Source organism: Macaca nemestrina, chromosome 4 (genome assembly GCF_043159975.1).
Source record: "Macaca nemestrina isolate mMacNem1 chromosome 4, mMacNem.hap1, whole genome shotgun sequence".
Lineage (NCBI taxonomy): Eukaryota > Metazoa > Chordata > Mammalia > Primates > Cercopithecidae > Macaca > Macaca nemestrina.
The window spans coordinates 113,518,524-113,544,389 of record NC_092128.1 but is presented as its reverse complement, the minus strand read 5'-3'; the positions used below and the strand labels follow the sequence as shown (position 1 = coordinate 113,544,389).

The 25,866-nt window shown below is 40.1% G+C and overlaps 1 protein-coding gene across 4 annotated transcripts in view; it reads left to right on the top strand.

Moving 5' to 3' along the window:
• Positions 1–25,866, top strand: part of LOC139362851 (uncharacterized) — a 183,966-nt gene that overhangs the window by 47,616 nt on the left and 110,484 nt on the right. For all 4 annotated transcript variants that reach the window (XM_071095099.1, XM_071095101.1, XM_071095098.1 and 1 more), the window contains one exon: positions 16,763–16,833. Coding sequence is in view for 1 of the 4 variants with exons in the window: in XM_071095101.1 (XP_070951202.1) it covers positions 16,763–16,833 (71 nt within the window). In the remaining 3 variants the exon portion in view is untranslated. The remainder of the gene's footprint in view (positions 1–16,762; positions 16,834–25,866) is intronic.

The window sequence follows — 25,866 nt, the reverse complement described above, 5'->3', positions numbered from 1 at the left end:
ATAATACACTTATATTCATGATTTGCCAATTTTTTTTATCATATACAAGTGCTGAATTTTTTCAAAAGCTTTTTAAAAATGTATTGAGATGATTATATTTTCTTAAATTTTCTTCTTCTTGAGGAGAATTATATTTATAGATTGCTTTAATGTTAATCCAACTTTGCATTTCTGTGGTTTGTTTATCTCTCTTGGCTGTGTTGTGTTATTCATTCTTGTACATGACTAGATCATATTTACTATTATGTTGTTTAGGATTTTTTAATCTCATTTATGGATAATTAATTTTTTTCCTTTCTCACAGTACCATTTTCTGGTATTGGTATTAAAATAAATTAGAAAGTGTTCTCTCTTTTAGATTGACTGAAAAAAATTTGCATAATATTGGAAAGATCTGTTCTTTGAAAATTTCCTAGAACTTGACTGTAAAACCATCTGAGCTTGATATTTTTGTGGGAAGACTATTGGTTTCTTTAATGGTTAGAGAAGCATTCAAGCTATTTCACCTTGAGTTAGTTTTTTTATAAGCTATATTATTCTCAAATTTTAATCTTATTTTTTTATTTTTCAGACAGCATCTTACTCTGTCACCCAGGCTGGAGTGCAGGGGCACTCTGCAGTGAGGGAGTGCAGTGGCTCACTGCGGCCTTGACCTTCTGGCCTCAGGCTGTCCTCCTGCCTCAGCCTCTCAAGTAGCTGGGACCACAGGCATTCACCACCATGGCTGGCCAATTATTTTTATTATTTGTAGAGATAGGGTCTCCCTATGTTGCCAAGGCTACTCTTGAACTCCTGGGCTCAAGTGATCTGCCCACCTTGGCCTCCCTAAGTGCTGGGATTGCAGGTGTGAACCACTGTGCCCTGCCTAGGATTTTATTTTGTCTACATTTTAAAATGTGTTGGTATTAAGTTGTTCACAGTATTTTCCCCTCTTATCTTTCATTCCTAATTTATTTATTTGTGCATCTGTCTCCCTCTCTTCCTTTTTTTTCTCTTTTCTTTATTCATCTTGGCAGAAATTTGTCATTTTTATAGCGATGTTCTGAAATTCAGCTTCCACCTCCGTATTTGGCCAAAATATAACATTAAATTTCTGCTTCAGTCAAACCTTTAGAAATCCAAATAGCCAAATGGCTATTTAAATATCATCTGTACAGCCCTGAATGGTGTGCCATCGGTGATTATTTAATTGCATGGATTAATTACCATAAGAATAATATAGCAAGTATTTATAAAGTTTTCATTATTTTATCGCATCTTAAAAGACAGACATAATGAACCTAGGTCATCTTAGATCAGTAGAAGCCCAAAATGTACCAACTTCCAACAAACAAGACCATTTCCATTATTGTATTATCTTACTCCTGAGGCATGGGAGTCTAAAAGAACGGACATTTCAGGAAAATCCCCAGCCCTCAGTCCATTTAGCAAGCAAATTTGACTTTCTAAAGCTTCTTGCTTCTACTTCTCTCATAGGTGGTTTGTTTTTATTTTTGGTTTTGGACATATTAGCCAGATCTTCCTTTTCCCTAATCTGCATCTTAGACGCTTATATTCTGAAGCCTTCCCTCTCATTCTTTCTTTTCTTTTCTTTTCTTTTTTCTTTTCTTTTCTTTCTTTCTTTCTCTCTCTCTCTCTCTCTTTCTTTCTTTCTCTCTTTCTCTTTCTCTCTCTCTTTCTTTTCCTCTCTTTTTTCCTTCTTTTCTTTTCTTTTTGAGTGCGCTGGCACCGTCGTGGCTCACTGAAGCCTCGATCTCTAGGGCTTAAGCAATCCTTCCACCTCAGACTCCCTAGTAGCTGGGACCACCAGCACATGGCACCATGTCCAGCTAATTTTATTTTTTGTAGAGATGAGGTCTCATTATGTTGCCTAGGTTGGTCTCAGACTCCTGGGTGCAGGCGATCCTCCCATTTTGGCCTCCCAAAGTGCTGGGATTACAGACTTGAACCACTATGCTTGGTCCTATCTTTATAATAATAATAAATGATGCAGAGATGTGAGAATCACTTGAAGCTAGGCATTTGAGATAAGCCTGGACAACACAGCAAGACTCTACAAAAATAAAAACAATTAGCCCAGCATGGTGTTGCGTGCCTATAGTCCCAGCTACTCAGGAGGCTGAGGTGAGAGGATCGCTTGAGCCCAGGAGTTCAAGGCTGCAATGAGCTAGGATCATGCCACTGCACCCTAGCCTGGGCAACAGAGTGAGACCTGTCTCTAAAATAAATAAGTAGTAAGTGGTTATTTCTCATATGGCATTTACTATGTAATAGGCACTGTTCTAAGCACTTTGAAATCATTAAATCATTTTATTCTTATAAAAATATATAAGGTAGTTGTCATCATTATTCCAGTTTTTAGATGAGTAAACAGAGGCACAAAAAAGTAAAATAACTGACTCAAAGGTGATGTGTGAATAAGTAGTGGAGTTGGCATTTGAACCCAGGCAGCCTTCTTCTGGAGTTCTTGTTCTTGACAGTGTCCCCTGATTTTTGTCACCTGGTACCTCTGACCCAGGCACCTGTGGCACCTGAGGCCAATGTGCTCAAAAAGGGTTGAGAATTGCTTGCAGTGATCATATGTTTATAGACCATATTCTTGGGCAAACATGTATATACTCTCAGTCAGAAATGGATTTTCACTGTTTCCAGGAGTCTGTGTTAGAGAAAGGGAAGGGCTGGTTACTCTGCTGTTTGTTCAATACATCTGTAAATGGCCCTTCTGCAGATGAGCTCAAAGCAAATGGGGGTTTCAGAGGACCATTTGTATCAAAGAATGTAAGACAGAAGTGAAACTCTACTGAGAGCTCAACTCTTGAAATCTCCCTGTAGAACAGACTAAGGAGTGGTAAGGAATACCCACACACTGAGTCCCAAAAGAACCCCACGTGTCACCAAAATGCTGGCTACTCCAATGGAGCCAATAACCTTCTGGGGTTCTTCAAGGGCATGGCAGTCTGCATAGGGAACTGAAGGTTGACATGGGTGGGCTGCCAAGTTTCCTTCCCACAGCAACCTATAAGGTAGGTGGATTAACCATGAGACAAGGTCTATGACTTCATGAGGTGCTAGAAGGGGTTGGATGTCTTGTAATTCTTATCTGAAATGTTTTGGGAGGAGCAGAGGGAGGAGACAGATGAGACTGTTGGGAAAGTGTAAGGATAGCATCCAATTGTTAAGGTTCTAGTCTTTTGGAACTCTGGGACCATTAGTATACAGACCTTCTTGAGAAACAACTTTTTTCTAGTCCCACACATCCCCTCCCTTTAAATATGGAGAGAAATAGCTGGAATAGCTGGTCTGACCTAAACAGGCTCCTATCTACAAGAATGTGGAGACGTGTGCACACACGTGCACATGCGCACACTCACTGCTTTCCTTACTTTTAGCCAGAGAGGAGTCACTGAGGGCACTCCATTGACACTGCTTCCTTCCATTAAACACCTAAATCTTAGGCCAGGCATGGTGGCTCACACCTGTAAGCCCAGCACTTTGGGAGGCCGAGGCGGGTGGATCACCTGAGCTCAGGAGTTCGAGACCAGCCTGGCCAACATGGTGAAACCCCGTCTCTACTAAAAATACAAAAATTAGCCAGGCGTGGTGGCTTGTGCCTATAATCCCAGCTACTCGGGAGGCTGAGGCAGGAGAATTGCTTGAACCTTGGAGGTGGAGGTTGCAGTGAGTTAAGATTGTGCCACTGCACTCTAACCTGGGCAACAAGAATGAGACTCTGTGTCTAAACAAAACACAAAAACAAAAAAAGTAAGTCTTGGGGTTCAGATTTTTATATAAGTAGGATAGGTGAGGTGGCATGCCTCATGCCTGTCACCCCAAAGCTTTGGGAGGTCGAAGTGGGAGGATCACTTGAGGCCAGGAATTCAAGACAATCCTGCACAACACAATGGGACCCCATCTCTACAAAACAAACAAACTAACAAACAAAAGTATCTGGATGAAGTTTGTGTGTGCTTGTAGTCCCAGCTACTTGGGAGGCCAAGGTGGTAGGATTGCTTGAGCTCAGTAGGTCAAGGCTGCAGCGAGCCAAGATTGTACCACTGCACCCCAGCCTGGGTGACAGAGTGAGACCCTGTGCCAAGACAACAACAAAAAAGACAAATAGAAAGCAGGGGAAAGTGGTATTGCAGAAGCCAGGGAAATACAGAACTGTAGAATGTATAAGAGGCTGTCCGAAATTCAATGTAACCAAGTTTCTGCTGGATGGGACCTGAAAATGAGGTGCTGATTTGGAGGGAGAACATTGCTGGTAACTTCTGATCCAGGAATACTAGGGGCAAAACAAAATGGTAATGGATTGAAGAGCAAAACCAATGGATCTACTGAATGTAGATTTTATTTAGTTCAGTCAAAACCTCGAGTAAGATTTTAATAGGAAACCAATAAGAAAGAAGGGAATTCCAGCACATGAACGAAGACAGGCATAAAGGCATAGGAAGGGCTTTTTCATCATTTCATTTTTTAAAGTGAAGTTTTATGTCATGTACTCAATGTGAATTTAATATTCGTTCTCTTTTGAAAATAATTGTTTTTAAACTTTGTCTTTAATTGTGGAATAAAGGGTAAGAGTACAGGAAAAGAATTAGAGCCCCTGGAGTGTATCCTTTGCCGGTCACTTATTTGGCTAACCCTGACCTCAGGGGCCGTTGTTATGAATTATTTTAGCCTGGCATAGAGAAACAACATTTTGCAGTAAAGAAATGCTTGAATCATTAACATTTAATATAAATAAGGGCATATTGTACATCGTCCTTTTTGCTTTCGAGAACATTTTGGGTTAGGCTGTACTCGTGAGCTATAGTCCATCTTTGTCCAAATAGCAATTCAGAGGGTAAAAAAGAAAAATGGGAGGAAGCATTAACTCCCTTCCCCTGGCCACCTGTTCTAAACCCTTCTGGAAGCAGCAAAGGACAGAAAGAGCTATCAAAGTATCAGGCTTTCTAAATTGCTAGCAAAGACAGTTCACAAATATCATCTCACCAGAAAAGCTCCAGCATCTTCCCATCCTAGGTTTTCTTCAGTGAAGCAGCAACCACTACAGGAAGCATCTGGAGCGTGGCTGTGGGGTACACAGCAGGTCCGCGTTTTTCAAGGCTTGCTCCACTGTTTTTATTTATTTATTTATTTTAGACAGGGTCTCACTTTGTCACCCAGGCTGGAGTGCAGTGGCATGATCTGGGCTCACTGCAAACTCCACCTCCCAGGTTCAAGTGATTCTCATGCCTCCTGAGTAGCTGGGAACACAGGCTTGCACCACCATGCCCAGCTAATGTTTGTATTTTTATTAGGTTGGTGCAAAAGCAATTGCGTTTTTTTGCCATTACTTTTAATGGTAAAAAAATCACAATTGCTTTTGCACCAACCTGATAGTAGAGACAGGGTTTTGCCACGTTGGCCAGGCTGATCTTGAACTCCTGGCCTCAAGCAATCCGCCCACCCCGGCCTCCCAAAGTGCTGGGATTATAGGCATGAGCCGCCACACCCAGCCCATTGTTTTTATTTATAACCCTAAGACTATCCCTCAAACCCTTCCCAAGCTCTGCCACTACCCTATTTAGAATCTCTTCATTTCTGTGTGGCTGTCTTAACGAGGCTAGAATCTGTAACGAAGACATTTGTGAGGGAAACAGGCAGAGCTTAAATATTATGGAGACTTTCCATCATTTGGATGCATTCTAGCCATATCTTTAATTACTTGTAAATATAATTGGGAGTTATTTTTTCCCCCTGATTCTGTCAGTCAGCCATATAGCTCTCCATTCATCTTGTCAACCAAGATGCTTAAAACTTTTTGAGTATGGCTGGGTGCGGTGGCTCACGCCTGTAATCCGAACAGTATGGGAGGCCAAGATGGGTGCATCACCTGAGTTCAGGAGTTCGAGACCAGCCTGGCCAACATGGCGAAACCCGTCTCTACTAAAAATACAAAAATTTGCCAGGTGTGGTGGCACACGCCTGTAGTCCCAGCTACTCGGGAGGCTGAGGCAGGAGAATCACTTGAACCCGGGAGGTGGAGATTGCAGTGAGCCGAGATTGCGCCATTGCACTCTAGCCTGGTGACAGAGCAAGACTCCATCTCAAACAACAACAACAAAAAGAAAACCAACCAAACAACAACAACAACAACAAAAACGTTTTGAGTATGTATGACATGGACCTTCTTCCTGTTTTTAAAGCTTCTTACTACATACAAATGTAGCTTTCATGAGTATATATACATTTCGCTACAAATGACTATTGGTTTTATTCTAACACAATAGATTTCCTTTTACAAGATGCCTACCTCTTCATTTTCTTATACTCTCCTCATTTTTCAGACCCAGAATCTCCACAAAATGCCTTACTCTACTATTCAGTAGGAAAGTAGTAACGTTTAACCCCTATGAAACATCTCCGGGTCAGATTTCAGTCCCAGTGATGCCAGAACCACGGAGCGAAGGTGGTTACAACTGAGTGATGTAATTCCCTAGAGACGTGGGTTTTCTTTGTCTCAAGTCTGGCAGCCTAATTAATATGCTGAGAACACCTTAACTCTACCTGGGCTTGAGACATTCACAGAAGATGACTTTCAGCTCCCTGCAGGAGCAGCTGAAGGAGCCCGGGCCTTGCTTTTTACCAATCTTGACATCATCTCTCAGTCTGCAGACCATCTTTCCATTTTATCACACTGTTGACATCCTCCTTCAAGAGCTTCACTTCACAAAAAAATGTGGTGCTCGCTTTTGTCTTCTTAGTCTCATGAAGCATTGGGATAAAAGCCTGAAAGCATTGCATCTAAAGAGTTAAAATAATTTGCATGGCAGAATCTCAAATCTCGATGCTTCTCTCTGCCAAACAGGGAGAAAAAAAGAAAGCAATAAGGAGGAAGGGAAAGCGGGAACATCACTATTAGAAAATCAATCAGTTCCTGGAAAATAATCCTCTTAAATCCTTTCCTAAAGGTGGGGAGAGCCCTCTTATCAGGGTTTTCAGTGAAATCTATAGCAAGGTCTGGCAACTCTCTCATGGTTGATAGTCCACATTTAGTCCTATTTATCTGGATTTCAGGATCATCCTATGGAAATGATCCACTAGTACAATTATGGGAGCACTTAGTAATTTTATCCCTTTACTCATTAATATTAATTAGTGCTTGGAGGGGAAAGAGGACAGGGAGCAGCTTCTCATATCCAAACTAATTAACTTCGTCTAGCTTGTATGAAAGTGAGAAAGCACTTTATTAAAAACCATAAGGTAAGCTCTCAAGGGACTTTTATTTTCTGCTTAGGCTAAACTATGATAACATTTGGCTCTTAGTGAGCTCCCTAAAATTGCCAGAAAGGATACAAAAAATTGTGACCAGGAGATTAAAGGCTCCTGCATGGTTTCCAAGACACCCACTGTATTGGTGGTAACGTACATTTGATGTTTTTATGCTATTCTAGAAAATGAAGGGTAGTTTCCAAGCCACCTATTTAGGACATAATAATGCTAGAAATGACAAGGAAGATTAAGGCAACAGTAGTCATTGTTATTTCTTTTTAGTAATAGATATTGATATATCATCTATTGACACTGAAGTGGTGAGTTAAAATCCTTTTTAATCTAATGCCTAAAAAATGTATTTGTCTCCCAGTTAGAATTGGGAACATTTAAAATTATTTATTTATTTTTTGAGACTGAGTCTCACTCTGTAACCCAGGCTGGAGTGCAGTGGTGCAATCTCGGCTCACTGCAACCTCTGCCTCCCAGGTTCAAGTGATTCTCCTGCCTTAGCCTCCTGAGTAGCTGGGCTACCACGCCAGGCTAATTTTGTATTTTTAGTAGAGACGGGGTTTCACCATATTGGCCAGGCTGGTCTCAAACTGCTGACCTCAGGTGATCCACCCACCTCGGCCTCCCAAAGTGCTGCAATTACAGGCATGAGCCACCACACCTGACTGGAATATTTTTTAAATCAAAGATTTCATTAGACATCTGCTGAATCCCACATTCTCTGACTTTTTTTTCCAATTTTTCTTTTTCTTTTTTTTGTTTTTTTTTGAGACAGTGTCTCATTCTGTCACCCAGGCTGAAGTGCAGAGGCGCAATCATGGGCTCACTGTAGCCTTGACTTCTCAGGCTCCCATGATTCTCCCACCTCAGCTTCCCAAGTAGCTGGGACCACAGGCATGCATACCACCATTAGCCTGGCTAATTTAATTTTTTTTTTTTTTTTTTTTTTTTTTTTTTTTTTTTGAGACAGAGTTTTGCTCTTGTTGCCCAGGCTGGAGTGCAATGGTACAATCTTGGCTCACTGCAACCTCTGCCTCCTGGGTTCAAGTGATGCTCCTGCCTCAGCCTCCTGAGTAAATGGGATTACAGGCATGCACCACCACGCCTGGCTAATTTTTTGTATTTTTAGTAGAGACAGGGTTTCACCACGTTGGCCAGGCTGGTCACAAACTCCTGACCTCGGGTGATCCACCCACCTTGGCCTCCCAAAGTGCTAGGATTACAGGTGTGAGCCACCGCACTGGGCCGTGCCTGGCTAATTTTTGCATTTTGGGTACAGATGGGGTTTCACCATGTACTGTTGGTCTCAAACTCCTGAGCTCAAGTGATACATCTGCCTTGGCCTTCCAAAGTGCTGGGATTTTTAATTTTTGTGCATACATAGTAGGTATATATATTTATGGGGTAAGTGTTAGGCCATTCTCGCATTGCTATAAAAGAATACCCGAGACTGGCTAATTTATAAAGAAAAAATATTCAATTGGCTATGGTTCTGTAGGCTAACAGGAAGCATAGCACCAACATCTGCTTCTGGTGGGGCCTCAGGAAGCTTACAATCATGGTGGAAGGCCAAGGGGGAACAAGTATCTCACGTGGCAGGAGTGGGAACAAGAGAGAGTTGGGGAGATAGGACACACTTTAAACAACCAGATCTCCTGAGAACTCACTCAGTACCTTGAGGACAGCACCAAGACATCAGGGATCCATCCTTATGACCCAGACACCTCCCACCAGGGACCACCTCCAACACTGGGATTATATTCCAACAAGAGATTTGGGCAGGGGCATATATCCAAACTATATCAGGGTACATGAGATATTTTGATACAGGCGTACAATGCATAATAATCACATCAGGGTAAATGGGGTATTTATCCACCTCAAGCATTTATCCTTTCTTTGTATTACAAACAATGCAATTATACTCTTTCAGTTATTTTTAAATGTATAATAAATTATTGTAGACTGTAGTCACTCTGTTGTACTGTATCTTATTTGTCTATTTATAGTTTTGTACCCATTAACAATCCTCCCTTCACCCTACTATACTTTCCAGTCTTTGATAACCATCATTCTGCTCTCTATCTCCATGAGTTCAGTTGTTTTAATTTTTAGCTCCTACAAATAAGTGAGAACATATGAAGTTTGTCTTTCTGTACCTGGCTTATTTTACTTAACATAATGACCTTCAGTTCTATCCATGTTATTGCAAATGACAAGTTCTCATTGTTTTCTGTGGCTGAATAGTGCTCCATTGTGTGTGTATACCACATTTTCTTTATCCACTCATCTGTTGATGGACACTTAGGTTGCTTCCAAATCTTGGCTATTGTGAATAATGCTGCAATAAACATGAAAGTGCAGATATCTCTTTGATATACTGATCTCTTTTCTTTTGGGTAGATGCCTAGCAATGGGATTGCTGGATAAGTGGTAGCTCTATTTTTAGGTTTTTGAGGAACCTCCAAACTGGTCTCCTAGGGTTGTACTAATTTACATTCCCACCAACAGTGTATGAGGGTTCCCTTTTCTCCATATCCTCACCAGTGTTTGTTATTGCCTGTCTTTTGGATAAAAATCATTTTAACTGGGGTGTGATAATATATCATTGTAGTTTTATTTGTATTTCTCTGATTATCAGTGATGTTATGCACCTTTTCATATGTCTGTTTGCCATTTGTATGTCTTCTTTTGAGAAATGTCTATTCAGATCTTTTGCCCATTTTTAAATCCGATTACTAGATTTTTTTCCTATAGAGTTGTTTGAGCTCCTTATATATTCTGTTTATTAATCCCTTGTCAGATGAGTAGTTTGCAAATATTTTCTTCCATTAAATGGGTTGTCTCTTCACTTTGTTCATTGTTTACTTTGCAGTGCAGAAGGTGCTTAATTTGATGTAATCCTATTTATCCATTTTTCCTTTGGTTTCCTGTGCTTATGGGGTATTATTCAAGAAATCTTTGCCCTATCCAAAGTCCTGGAGAATTTCCCTGATGTTTTCATACTTTGAATTTAGTAGTTTCATAGTTTGTAGTCCTAGATTTAAGTCTTTAACCCATTTTGACTTGATCTTTGTATATGGTGAGAGATAAAGGTCTAGTTTCATTCTCTTGCCTGTGGATGTCTAGTTTTCCCAGCACCATTTAATGAAGAAAGAGTCCTTTCTCCATTGTATGCTCTTGGCACCTTTGTTGAAAATGAATTCATTGTAGATGTATGGATTTCTTTTGGTGTTCTCTTTTCTGTTCTGTTGGTCTATGTGTCTGTTTGTATGCCAGTACCATGCTGTTTTGGTTACTTTAGCTCTGTAGTATAATTTGAAGTCAGGCAATGTGATTCCTCCAGTTTTTTTTTTTTTTTTTCCTCAATATAGCTTTGATTATTCTGGGTCTTCTGTGTTTCCATATAAATTTTAGGATTGTTTTTTCTATTTCTGTGAAGAATGTCATTTTTTTTTTAGTAGGAATTGCATTGAATCTATAGATTGCTTTGGACATTTTAACAATCTTTCAAACCATGAACATGGAATACCTTTCAAATTTTTTGTGTGTCCTTTTTAATTTCTTTCATCAATGTTTTATAGTTTTCATTGTAAAACTCTTTCACTTCTTTGGTTAATTCCTAGGTATTTAATTTTATTTGTAGCTATTGTAAATGGAATTACTTTTTAAATTTCTTTTTCAGATTGTTTGCTGTTGACATATAGAAATGCTACAGATTTTTCTATGTTAATTGTGTATCCTGCAAATTTGCTTAATTTGTTTATCGGTTCTAATAGTTTTTTTGTGGATCCTTTAGGTTTTTCCAAATACAAGATCATATCATCAGCAAACAAGGAAAATTTGATTTTTTCCTTTCCAAGTTAGATAAATGCCCTTTTTCTCTTTCTCTTGTCTGATTGCTCTGGCTAGGACTTTCAGTACCATGTTAAATAACAGTAATGAAAGTGGGCATCCTTGTAATGGTTCAGACCTTAGAGGAAAGACTTTCAGTTTTTCCCCACTCAGTATCATACTAGCTGTGGGTCTGTTGTATATGATTTTTTTTATGTTGAAGTATATTTCTTCTATAACCAGTTTTTTGAGGGCTTTTATCATGAAGGGTTACTGAATTTTAATCAAACACTTTTTTGCATCAATTGAAATGATCATATGGTTTTGTCATTCATTCTGTTGATATGATGTGATCATTGATCCGAATATGCTGAACCACCCTTGCATTCCACAAATAAATCCCAGTTGTGCATGATGAATGATCTTTTTAATGTGTTGTTGAATTTGGTTTGCTAGTATTTTGTTGAGGATTTTTGCATCAGCTCTCATCAGGGATATTGGCTTGTAGTATTTTTGTTTTTGTTTTTGTTTTTGCTTTTGTTTTTTGATGTGTCTTTAGTTTTGATATCAGGGTAAAACTGACCTCATAGAATGAGTTTGGAAGAATTCTCTCCTCTCTATTTTTCAGAATAAGTTGAGTAGGATTGGTATTAGTTCTTGTTTGGTGAAATTCAGCAGTGAAGCTATCAGGTCCTAGGCTTTTCTTTGCTGGAAGTCTTTATTGTGGCTTCCATCTCATTACTTGTTATTGGTCTGTTCAGGTTTTGAATTTCTTCATGGTTTAATCTTGCTAGCTTGCATATATCTAGGAATTACCCATTTCTTCTAGTTTTCCAATTTATTAGCATATAGTTGCTTGTGGTAACCTCTAATGATCCTTTGAATTTCTGCAGCATTGGTTGTAATGTCTCCTTTTTCATCTTTGATTTTGTTTATTTGGGTGTTCTCTATTTTTTTTTTCTAAGTCTGGCTAAATATTTTTCTATTGTGTTTATTTTTTCAAAAACCAACTTTTCATTTTATTGATCTTTTGAACTGTTTTCTTTGTTTCAATTTCATTTATTTCTGCTCTAATCATTATTATTTCTTTTCTTTTACAAATTTTGGCCCATTTGGTCTGTAGTGCAGATTAAGTTCAAAGTTTCTTTGTTGATTTTCTGTCTGGATGATCTGTCCAATGCTGAAAGTGCGGTGTTGAAGTCTTTAGCTATTATTGTATTGGGGTCTAGAGCTCTCTTTAGCTCTAATAATATTTGCTTAATATGTCTGGGTGCTCCAGTGTTCAGTGCATATATACTCACAATTCTTATTATCTCTTCCTGAATTGACCCCTTTATTGTTATAAAGAGACCTCTTTGTCTCTTTTTATGGTTTTTGTCTTGATGTCTACTTTGTCTGATGTAAGTATAACTACTGCTGCTCTTTTTTGGTTTCTATTTGCTTGGAATGTGTTTTTCCATCCTTTTATTTTCAGTCTATGTGTGTCTTTATAGGTGAAGTATGTTTCTTGTAGGCAACAGGTCTTTGGTTGTTTTTTTTTTTTTTAATCCATTCAGAAACTCTGTGTCTTTTGAATGGAGAGTTTAGTCCATTTACATACAATGTTATTATTAATAAGTAAGAATTTACTCCTGCCATTTGTGTTATTTTCTAGTTGTTTTGTGGTCTTCTCTTACTTTTTTCCTCCCTTCCTGTCTTCCTTTTAATGAAAGGAATTTTCTGGTGATATATTTTAGTATCTTGTTTTTTAGATTTTGTATATTCATTGTATTTTTTTATTTGAGGTTACTATGAGACTTGCAAATAATATCTTATAACCCATTATTTTAAACTGATGACAATTTAACTGTGTATTTTCAAATAGCCTATCTTCAAGCTCACTAATTCTTTCTTCTGCTTGATCAGTTCTGTTGTTAAGAAACTCTGATGCATTCTTCAATATATCAATTGCATTTGGTAACCCCAGAATTTTTGCTTGATTCTTTTAAATCATTTCAATCTCTTTATTAAATTTATCAATAGGATTTTGAGTTCCTTCTCTGTGTTATCTTAAATTTCACTGAGTTTCCTCAAAACAGCTATTTCAAATTCTCTGTCTAAAAGTTCACATATCTCTGTCTCTCCAGGATTGGTTTCTGGTGCCTTTTTTAGTTTATTTGGTGAGGTTTTGTTTTCCTGAATGGTCTTGATGCTTGTGGGTGTTTATCAGTGTCTGAGCACTGAAGAGTTAGGTATTGTAGTATTCACAGTCTGAGTTTGTTTGTACATGTCCTTCTTGGAAAGGCTCTCTAGGTATTTAAAGGTACTTGGGTATTGTGATCTATGTTTTTGGTCACTGCAGTCATATCTGCATTAAGGGGCACCCCAAGCCCAGTAATGCTGTGGCTCTTTCAGACTCATAGGAGTACTGCCTTAGTGGTCTTGGATAAGATCCAGAAGAATTCTCTGGATGCCCAGGCTGAAACTCTCATTCTCTTCCCTTACTTTGTCTCAAATAGGTGGAGTCTCTTTCTGTGCTGAGCTGCCTGGAGCTGGGAGAAGGGTGACAGAAGCACCCCTGTGGCCACCACCACTGGGACTGCATTGGTTTGGACCTGAAACCAGCATAGCTCTGGGTCTCACCCAAGGCCCACTGTAACCACTACCTTACTCCTGCCTATGTTTGCTCAAGGCCCTAGGGCTCTATAGTCAGCTTCAGGTAAAGCCAGCCAGGCTTGCATCCTTTCCTTTAGGGTGGTGAGTTCCTCCTAGTCCTCGGCAGGTTTAGAGATGCCATCTGGGAACAAGGGCCTGGAGTCGGAAACCTTAGGAATCTACCTGGTGCTTTATCTTACTGTGGCTGAGCTGCCACCAAAATCACGAGACAAAGTCCTTCCCACTCTTCCCTCCCCTTTCAACAAGCAGAGGAGTATCTTCCCATGGCCACCACCACAAACCCATGGGGAGTCCTGCTAGGCTACTACAAGTGTTCACTCAAGGCCCAAAAGCTCTTCAGTCAGCTTGTGGTGAATGCTTCCAGGCTTTGGACTCACCTTTCAGAATAGTGGACTCCCTTTTGGCCCAGGGCAGGTCCAAAAATGACACCCAAGAGCCAAGGACTGGAATCAGTGATTTCAAGAGCCTGCTTGGTACTCTACCTCACTGTGGCCAAACTGGTACCTGAACTGCAAGAAAAAGTTCCCTTTACTCTTCCCTCTTCTTTTCTCTAGAAGAAGGAGTATTTCTCCATAGCCACCACAACTGGGAATGTACTGGGTCACATCTGAAGCCATCATGTCTCAGAGTCTCTCTCAAGGCCCATGATGTGTACTACCTCATTATTGCTGCTGATTATTTAGGGCCCAAGGGCTCTTTAGTCAGCAGGTTATGAATCCTGCCAGTACTGGGTTCTTTCCTTCAAGGCAGAAGTTTCCCTTCTGGCCCAGGGAATGTCTAGAAATGTATCTGGGAGCTAGGGCCTGGAATGAGTGCCTCAGGTCCCTGCCCAGTGCCGGATCCTACTGTGGCTGAGCTGGAATCCAAGTTGCAAGACAAAGCCCTCTTTATTCTTTCTTTTCATTAAGCCAAAGGAAGGAGTGTCTTTTGAAGCTGCAAGCTGTGCTACCTGGGGTTGTGGATGGGGAGGCACAAGCACTCCCTTGGCCACTCTGGCTGGTGTCTCACTAGGTCACATGCCCCACAAGTTCACTGGGTCTGAGCCCAGCACAGCACTAGGACTTGCCTAGGAGTTGCAGTCCTTGTGGCCTAGACTGCCTTTCAAATTTATTTATGTCCCCACAGCACTTTAGCCTGTGGTGGCGAGGCTCACTGAAACTCAAGTTCAGACCATTGGGATGGACTATTCCCCTTTGGTTAGCGCCGGTGTAAATGCTACCTCCGAGGGTGTCGGCTGAGTTCTGCCTGGTGTTGTTTTCTGTTGTGACTGGGCAGCACTGAGTTCCAACGCAAAGTCCCACAGTCACTGCGCTGTCACTTCCCCAAGCACACAGATTCTGTTTCTGTACCATGCAGCCACTGCTGGGGGATGGGGAGGGATAGTGCCAGTGATTCAAGACTGTCTTTCCTACCCTCTTCAATGCCTCTTTCTGTGATATGAAATTAAAACCAGGTACTGTGATCACTCACCTGATTTTTGGTTCTTACAAAGGTGCTTTTTTTGTGTGTGAATAGTTGATCAATTTGGTGTTCCTATGGGGAGAATGACTAGTGAAGGCTTCTATTCAGCCGTCTCCAATCTTAGATGTATATCTAATACTCTATGAATAAAATGTCATAAAAAAGGACGATCACAAATATGTAAAATTTGGTGTGCAATTGGAAGCTACATATTTCACACATTTTTTACTGTGATATTCATTGATTAAATGAATATCCTTTTTTTACCAGTTCGATTGAGTACTATGTAAAAGGAGCTAAATTAAACTCTAAAACTTCAGAAATAAATACAAAATTCCAGAAAATAAGTTATCACAGTTTTTACTTTTATTTATGTTTGATGTGAATGTATGTCTTTTGAGAAGCAGACACCAAGAAAGGATTAAACATGCAAGGATTTTATTGAGTTATAAAATAGGAAGTGGAGAGAGAGCTGGGAAAAGCTGAAAGAGCTGTCAGACTGCATTGCAATCCTGGCCCTGAATGAAGGAGAGAGGGAAGAATGACTGGATGGGAGACATTCTAGACCCCATGTGGTAATAATGAAGGTTCAGCAAGACTCAAGGGGTCCTTGAGGCACAGTTGGCTGTCAGAGGAGTCCTATGTCTCCCCAGAATGGGGCTGTCCCTGCCGTACTCAGCTGCTGGCTGGAAACAGCCCATGGGAAGTGTTGCTTTGGGTCAAACATGGCAATTAATTTAAAAATGAGTGATTGGGCTCTTGCTCAAATGTGTTCCATGTACTTAAGGCTGCAAAATGAATTTTCATGGCTGCCATACACTTTTTTCACTTTTTAATTGAAACATTACCCAGTGTAATTCATCTTCCTTACTGATAATAAAAATTAAACCTTATTTATGCCCAAATAATAAGATAAAATGTTGATTTTCTGTTTTGTAAAATTAGATTCAGGGAACGTGACTGTGAAATCCCTGAAATATCAAATTCTTCAGTCCAACGTCTAAACATATTTGTGATTTGTGTAGTTGGTAGTTGATTCCAACCTGAAGGCAATAAAATGTGTTTGTAAAACAAGAGCAAAGCTTTAAAATCCTTCACAGGAAAATAACCTGCAAAATACAGGCTACAGAGCAAAACTTTGGTGATATCCTATTACTTTTATTTCTTCTACATTCTGAGTTGGTATCTTTGAATTGGTAACAAAGTTGGTGTCTTTCCATTGTTGAAATCAATGTTATTGTGAATGCAAAACATTTTCAAGCCTCCCTGGTATTTTTTACTTCGTGTATCAGTCTAGTTTGAGGCCATTGAGTTTTATTGACTTCTTGACAGTTTGGTGCTCAATTTTTTTGTTGTTCTTTGCTTGCAAGAATTCTCAAGTCTCAGATGGCTTTGCTAGCTTAAGTATTTGTTTATGTTTTAAATACTTTTGAAATAGAAGTTTTGAAGGATATGTCATTTGGTGGAAAGACCACAGTCTTTGAGGTCAAACAGATTGTATTGGGTTCTCACTTCTACAACTTATTTTTTTTTCTTTTTAAAGATCAGATTTGGAGAAAACAAAAAACCCACAACCCAAAAGGATGGGATTTTACAACTCAAGACATCTCCCAGGTAATAAGTCTACAGATTACAAATCATTTTCGTAGAAGATAATTTTGTACAAATTTTACATGCATTCAGGAGCAGGATATTAATGCCAATTTCTGTTTTAACGGGGGGCAAGGTAGGGGAGAGGGAAAAACATTTTGGATATAACTATTTGGAAGGTGAGTAGAAATGAAGAGGGCAAACTCTAGCTTTTCAGTATCTACAATCAATGTTTTGTTTTGTTTTGTTTTTCAAGAAAAAAAATTTAAAAAACCTTTCAATCTTTAGTATCTCTTTAAAAGCCCACTTCTTAGCTATTAGTCAATCCACACCAATTATTTAAATTCACTTGGTACACACCTTTGTCCACTGGGTAAATTATATTCATTATGTCCACTGCTGCAGCATGCATAAACCAACATCTCTACACGGCCTAATCTAGGACTGATGGGAGAAGTGCTTGCAAACCAAGATCAAGGTGTCATTTCTCTGCTATTACTGTCTACCAAGCTGATCCCTACAAAAATGCACATAAAATCAGGCAGATTTAGCTACTGTGTTGCAAGATAAACCAGGACCTTGTTAAATAGTTCTCTCCATTGCCATTTATTCTCTCAAGGGGAACTTAAAAGAAAAGAAAAAAAGAAAAAGGAAAAAAAACAACACATTAGTCTGGCCACCTCATAAATCCAACAAGCATTGGTGTGGCATTTCAGTAGAAAAGGAAACTTGTTGGGGGAAAAAAACCCATCAAGGTTGTAAGAAAGGCTCCCAATTTAACCGTCTCTGTCCCTATTTATCCACCTTAATTCACCACCCAAGACCATCCATTATTCTAGAGCACCCTGATCTATAAAAGGGGTGAAAGGATCAGGAGAAGGCAAGGAATGAGAACCAAAAGACATCAAGGAACTGATTTGCTTGAGAAAAGCAGTGATTCTTCCTTTTCCAGTTCTCCATGGCTGAGAGAGACAATGCCCAAGAGATTATCCATGTGACTTAGAGACTGCTTATTTATTGCATTACTTTAGACAAGCTGACAAATCTTTCTGAACTTGCTTCCTCCTCTGCAGTTTAGGGACAGCAATTTCTACTTTGTAGGTTGCTGTGTGACAGAGGTGAGGCAGCATACACAAGTTAATCCTGAGGCTCCCCATCCAGACTGTTGTGTTACCCAGTGTTTTGCCTTCCTCTCACTTGGGGTCCCTGGAAACATGCAGATCCCAAGCTTGGCCAGAAGAATTGCCCAGGTGCCAAGAACAGTCCCTTAGCAGCTTGCTGCACAATGCCTGAGCTGAGAGGGCCATAGCCTATTGGCCTCCTGGGGTCTTGCTGTGCTCTTGTAATCCTTCCTTCAGCCCATGTGTCAAATGCTACTCCATGCTCTTGTTTCCACAGTGATCCTATAATTATAGTGGTGGGAGGGAATATAGTCCAGAAAGGACCAGGAGGGTGAGAAGCAAGGCCCTCAATGGCCCCATTCACCTGGACCTTTAGCAGTCAGTGGTCTACTGTCAGTGGGTTCTAGCCATCAGGGGTCTACCATGAGGCAAGACCCCTCTTCTTGTCCTACTGCCAATTCATCTTCTCCTGTAAGTGCTCCCTCAGTCAAGGCTCTCATATCCATCAGATTCTGCTCTTACAATCTTGCCTACTCCACTCTATTAACCATGCATTCTGAAATTTCCACTTCCCCCATTCCCTCAATTACATACCCTCAGAGGCAGAGGGTCCCAACAGTGCTGGGCACATGCAGCTTAGAAGCTGAGTAAATGCCCCTTCGCCTGTCCCCTTGTGTCCCAGAAGCTAGGTGGTCTGTGTAGTTGGAATGCCATGTCAGCTCTGTGGTGTTCATCATACTGCCCTGTGTGAGATTCTCCTGCAAGTTGGTCTCTGAGAGACTAGCTGAGTTGGATATTTCTTCAAGACTCTAAAAAATAGGACATTTACTGAAATAATTTTTTAATCCTTTTTACTGAATATGTAGAGGTGCAGTATTTGTTTGTGTGCTTAGTCCTCAATCTGTTTGCATTTTCATGAATAAAGTCGTAGAAAGAAATACATAGCTGAGCCATGCAATGCTTCCGGGTTGTGGGAATTATGCATTCTTTAGACCATGGGGAATCTGAAGGGAGAGGCATTTGTTACTTGTGTGCTGCTGGTTTGGCTCCCTCAGTGTCTTGTATCTAACAGGACACAGTTTCAGTTGCAACAAGGGGCCCTGGTGGGTAGACGGGCTCTCAAAGGGCTGTTAACATATCCAAGTACATGATGACCTGAACAACCCAAAGGTTATTTCTGATGTAAGTGTCCAGGGATGGAGATTGTGTGTTGAGAGCTAGGGCCAGGATGACGGTGAGGTGAGTAGGCACCTGGCTTGGGTGCAAAATTTGTAAAGAATATTTTAATGCAATATTTTTTTAAAACTCAAATGAAAAAAATTCATGTTGGACAAAATATAAAAATTCTAAATAAAGAGAGGATCAGTAATGGTGCTATGTTGAGCCATATTTGAGCCTGTAGTGAAAGGAAAAATCAGTTATACCTATCCAGTTTTCACTTAAAAATTTTATATTTGATTCATCATGAATTTTTTGCATTCATTTGATTTTCCAGATCACATTAAAATATTATTTTTCATGAAAACAAAAAAATAAAATTAAAATTAAAAAACCAAAAAAAAGAAAATATAAGAACGAAAATATATGATAATAATATTAAATTATTAGTTCTGACCCTTCTGAGAGCCATTGGATTTAAAAAGCATTCCTTTTGCTTCCTTTAAATCTTTCATTTTGTTTTCTTTAATCTTCTCCTGACTGGTAAAAGGCGATTACGGCCCAAGGGCCACAAAACTTCTATATATCAGAAACCATATTGACAATATTTAATATTAATTTGCATGTGATTTATTTTTGGTTTTGTAAATCAATCTTTTTCTGTACCAGAAATCCTTCAGGGGAAAGTCGAATACTACTAGAGTAGATTAATAATGAAAACAATAAATGATTTTTAAAAATAGAGTTTTAAGTACTCTAAACCTTCTGGGTATTTTTAAATAATGGCCTTATTTTTCACTTCAACACATTTTCCAAGTGGAGTGGTACGCACCTTGTCTATGAGATTATCACCTGGCATATTTCAGACTCCCACCATTGGAAGCCATCATAAGTCTGTAACCTGTGGGGGTGCGGCAGCTGTTAGAAAGAGCGATCTTCACCCCACACCTCATATCATAAGGAGGGTGTGATATGTTGGGAAGTGCACAGGATTCATGAGCAGAAGACATCAATTCTTCCCTCATTTATAACTCATTACCTGGCTGGGCTTCAACTTCTCTAAGCTTGATTAGCCCATCCTTGCAATGGGAATAACAACAGCTTTTTTCCCAAGGTTGTTGGAAGGGAAAAAAGAGGAATTATAGGAGAAAGAGCTTTGCAAACTGCCAAAACGCTCTCCAAATTAAGCAAGCTCTGTCTTGATCAATGCCCACCCGCAGGGATGGCTCCTCTTGGCTGGAAACTAAAGCTGACTTCTCTGCTAGAGAGATTATCTGTCATCTAGGTTGCATTATCAGCTGTAGTATGCTATTCTAAAACACACTAAACCTATAAAGGAAATGAAAGGAAATCCTGAGAGGTCTTCATGGAAAAGTTCTTGCTTATAAAGTGCAAAGTAATCATAGAGTGTGACCTCCAACAAAGCTTCCTGAGAAAGGTATAATGACTTCAAATGAACTCTAGTTAATTCTACAAAACTTTCCTTAATTGGCAGTGTGAAAAAGTGAACAAAGAAGTGGATTATGCCCCATGAAGAAGATAATTGCTTCTTCAGGAAATGCAAAGGTTGTACCAATTCCTGGAACTAAGCCAATGCATCTTCAACTAATTGGACTTGCAGTTGGTCATCTCAACTTTAAGTGTCCTAGCTTTTGCAGACTGAAATAATCCCTTAATATGTCTAACTGAAGCACAAAAAAGATAAAATTATCCTTTAAGATTTTCATCTGCCATAGTCTGGGCATGGTGGCTCACTCCTGTAATCCCAATACTTTGGGAGGCCAAGGCAGAAAGATCACTTGAGGCCAGGAGTTTGAGACCAGCCTGGGCAACATAGAGAGACCCTGTCTCTACATAAATAATTTATTTTTTATAGACATATTTTTATCTGTCATATATATAGGCATCATTTTTGAAGAGTGATTATTTTTCAAAACAAACAAAAACAGCCGAATTCAGAGACTGCCAGTTTCATTGATTTCACAGCCCTTACCTGGTCAGTGAGCAGGTGGTATAAGAAGATCTGGTCTTTGGTTAAGCTGATGGCAATGCTGTGTGGCAAGGGAAAAATATTCATTCTTCACTGACTGCACCATAGGATGTGCTATGTTTGAATCTGAAGCTAGAAGTGGATCAACTCCTATCTGACAGTGCTGTGGATTGGCATTAGTTTGATCTTTGGAAAACCTTGAAGCTTTTGAGGAACTCTCTAAGGAATATACCACTACCACTAAGGAGAAAATAGCCAAGGGATGTATTTCTACTATGCACTTAACCCAGATCCCAGAAATGCAGTTCTCTGAAGTGAAAGATTTACTTGGTCTTACGTAGTAGTCAGGTCTCCTAAAATACTTGCTGATAGTAAACTAAGATATCTTGGTGGGATGAGGCTATTTTTCAGCAAACACCAATGGCATTTGGCATCCCACCAAATAATCCGACAACATTTAAGAACTTGAGTTTTGTGTAGAACTTATTAAAGGAAAGTAACAAACATCTGTTATTTATTTAAATGATTTTTATTTTACTGTTATTTAAAATACATCAAACACGGTGATACACGAAGTAGAATCATCATGCTTGCATGCTGCGTTGCCTGGGCAATGAGCAAACAGGGACCAGGGATCCTCCTTTCCCTTGGGACCAGCAGCTTCCTTCCCCTGATGGCAGGGCCTGAGCTGTCCTTTCCAGACCACCCCTGCAAATAGCTGACATCCATATACCAGCTGCTGGCACCCTGCTGGGGTTATCTCCCCATTGACAAGACAACATTTGCATACTTGTTCTGTAAGGAGGAACTTCCGCATGGGAAAGGGCCCCTGCACTGGGACACAAGCTCCATCGTGTGTCCATCATGTTCTGGCTGGCCCTGGGCTTCCTGTCTATGGAGTGACGGGAACATGGGTGATCTCATTGCCTTTTCTTGTCTTAATCCAACCTTGTTACTTTTTTTTTCTTCTCAGTAATGCCTATTCCTTATGACTTTCCTTGTAGAATTTGTCCCAAATTCTGGTAAATAACAGATAGAGACCTGTTAGGACTCAGTTTTTATGACAAACATGAAACTAGGTATAAATGCTCTTATAAGCATGGCTCTTAACCACAAAACTAAAATAAAACTTAAATATAAGTATAAAAAAATCACATTAATGACCCTAATGTAATATAATAATTGATGTTATTTTGGTGAAACTCAATCATTCAATTTGGGCTTAATGAAATAAAGAGCCTTAGTTTCAACTCTTTATTTAATCCATTTCTATATTTTAACTTGAAAGAAATTTTTAGAGAATGCCTATTTGGATAAGTTTGATGGGCAAAGTGATATGAATAACTACAAGGCTTTTTCAGTTCAGGATAAACAGACTTCATATTTAACCCAAATTCTGCTGGCAAGCAATCATTGAATGCCTTTTTTGAAGAGGCGTCATGTAGTAACTTGTAAGGCTGACTGGTTCATCTGAAAATAAGATTGGCAATGTGATATTATTGAATCTGTAATAAATGGGTATTTAATCCAATTATTTCTGGAATTGAAAAGATAAAAAAATCTTCATTGTAATTCCGATAGTTGCTGCTTTTGAATTTTTGCAAGTGACTACGGAGCAGGAGGGGCTGGCTGGATACCGTGCCATGTGCCTGCCTGAAATGGAAACCTGGCTCGATTGTTGTCTGGTGCAGACCTTTGAGTTTTATAAACCTTGGCTCCATGCACTGTGTGAGAACCACATGGCCCACAACTGTTATCTATTTAAAGCATGATGAAAGTTTCCTTTAAGCAGTGAGCTATGCATGATTCATTCTATTCTGCATTTTATTCAGTCACTCACTCACTTGCTCACTCATTCAAGCACGTGCCATGTGCCAAGCAGGCTCTAGGCAATTACATACACTGGTGGACAAAATGGAAAACCTCCTTGTCTTCATGAAACTCCTATTCCAGCAGGAGGAGACAGAAAACAAAAGTTATTTTAATAAGTAAATTGTATAGTGTGTTTAAAAACAATTTTTTTTTTTTTTTTTGAGACGGAGTCTCGCTCTGTCGCCCAAACTGGAGTGCAGTGGCTGGATCTCAGCTCACTGCAAGCTCTGCCTTTCGGGTTCACGCCATTCTCCTGCCTCAGCCTCCCGAGTAGCTGGGACTACAGGTGCCCGCCACCTCGCCCGGCTAGTTTTTTGTATTTTTCAGTAGAGACGGGGTTTCACCGTGTTAGCCAGGATGGTCTTGATCTCCTGACCTTGTGATCCGCCCGTCTCGGCCTCCCAAAGTGCTGGGACTACAGGCTTGAGTCACCGTGCCCAGCCACAGTTTTTTTTTTTTAAAGAAAAAAAGAGTAGGACAGGGCTTTAGGGACTGCTGGGGCTGGAGTGGAGCAGGTTGCAATTTGAAACAGGGGTCAGTATAGGCTTCATTGGAAAAGTGTGATGAGGGAAAACATTTGCGAAAGGTGAGGGTGTGAGCCAAGGGGCTGTGTAGGAGAAGTGAGCAGTTCAGGCCGAAGGACCAGGTAGGGCAGATTCTTGAGGTGGGGATATACCTGATGTGTTCAGGAAAGAGCTGAAAAGTTAATGTGGCTGTATGTCAGTGAGCTGGGAGTGGAGGAGTAAGAGAGAAGGTTGAAGAAGTAAAGGTTATCTTAGTCTGTTTTCTGTTGCTTATAACAGAATACCTAAAACTAGGTAATTTATAAAGGAAAGGAACTTATTTCTTATAGTTCTGGAGGCTGGGACCAGCTTCAAGGTTGAGGCAGCATCTGGTGAGGGCCTTCTTGCTGTGGGCGACTCTCTGCAGAGTCCCAGGGTTGCTCCAGGCAACACATGGTGAGGGAGCTGAGCGTGCTAGCTCAGATCTCTCTTTGTCTTCTTATAAAGCTGCCAGCCCCACTCTTGTGGTAACACATTAATCCATTAATCCATGAAAGCCCTCATGACCCAATCATCTCTTAAAGGCCCCACCTCCCAATACTGCCACATTGGAGATAAGTTTCTACATGAGTTTCAGAAGGGACAAACATTCAAAGCATAGCAGCAGGGAAGAATGTGAAAACTCCAGGAAATCATGGTAAGCACTTTGGCTTTTTCTTTGAGTGAAATGGGGAGCCATTTCAGTGCTTGGAGCAGAGTCATTGCATGATCTCACTCACAGTTTAGAAGTGTCACTCAGGTGGCTGGGCTCAGTGGCTCACGCCTGTAATCCTAGCACTTTGGGAAGCCGAGTCAGGTGGATCACCTGAGGTCAGGAGTTGGAGACCGGCCTGGCCAACATGGCGAAACCCCATCTCTACTAAAAATACAAAAATTAGCCAGGCGTCGTGGCAGGCGCCTATAATCCCAGCTACTCGGGAGGCTGAGGCAGGAGAATTGCTTGAACCCGGGGGGTGGAGGTTGCAGTGAGCCAAGATCGTGCCACTTCACTCCAGCCTGGGTGAAAGAGTGAAACTCCGTCTCGGAAAAAAAATAAAATAAAATAAAGAAGTGTCACCCAGGAAGGATGGAGCTGCCTTCACCAGAGGTGGGGAAGCTGGGGATAGAGCAGGTTCCAAAGTGGAAAGAAATAACAAGCTCAGTTCTGACTCAATTAACTTTGGCACCTCTGGTAGGCATCCAAGTGGGGTATAAGTTGGGTTCTAGCATCTGAAGTTTGGGAGAGAGGTCTGAGCTGGAGATTTACAGTTAAGAGTCAGGGAGTAGATGGATGGCATTGAAGCCAAGGCACTGAATGAAGAAGATGCAAGGGAGTGAATGTGGCTGGAGAAACAAAGAGGTTCAAGGAGTTAGACCTGGGGCCTCCATAACACAGAGGACACCAAAATCCTACAGGAGGTCTCCAGATAGAGTTTTCATCCAGATGCTGCAGTCTACACTAAAGTTACATTGTTTCCAAGTTATCATTACAGTGAAAGCATAATTTATAGGTTATGTGGAGAACTCACAGACCTTGGTGATGCATCTGGAACCCTCCTTTGAGAAATTTTGCTTCACAGACCTCAATCATAGGCAAGATAGTTCTTCAAGTTGAGACAGAATGATATGATTCTAAAATCATGTTCATCACTGTCTTGCTCCACAGGGGAGATTTTCACATTTACACCCTTGTTCTACTTTATCAATGTATTAGAAATTATACCCAAAATATTCTTCAACACAGAAAAGGTAGAAAATTTAGAAGTGAGAGTTTAAAAAGTAAAGTTTTAATGGTTTCATTTCACCCCCAACTGGGATATATCCATATCCCACTTGCCCTTGGAGACTGTTTTCCTTAACTTGTCCTTGGAGACTGTTTTCCTTAAGCAGATGTACATTGAAGTTCACTTCCCTGGGCTTGGACGAAGTCTTCCTAGGGCAATCAGTTTTCGGGCCGTCAAGGTTCATAAGTACTCTTTTCTCACTTGGAACCACATGGGAGCTCATCTGCCACATTAATGCTTTCTCAAATTTCCTACCAGGACTTCCTTTCATGCACCTTACAAAAGATTTACCCAACTGAAATCCAATTCCGGTACAGTGACTCAAGTTGCAAAAGTGTTTGGGGCTGTAAGCAAAAGAACAATTGTCAATATCACTCAGGAAAGTCACCTTCAGCAAAGACCTCATAGAATTCCTCCCCCAATCTATTTTAGTAACAGCTTCATTTCCAATAAAATTTTCTTTTTATGGTTAAAAATAATTTATCAAAATGTATTATATGTTTAAGGTGTTTTGCTTTATAATAATTAAACTAAAATGAAAATTTTAAGTTTAGAGAATTTTAATCAAAAAATAAAAAATAAATTTTAAT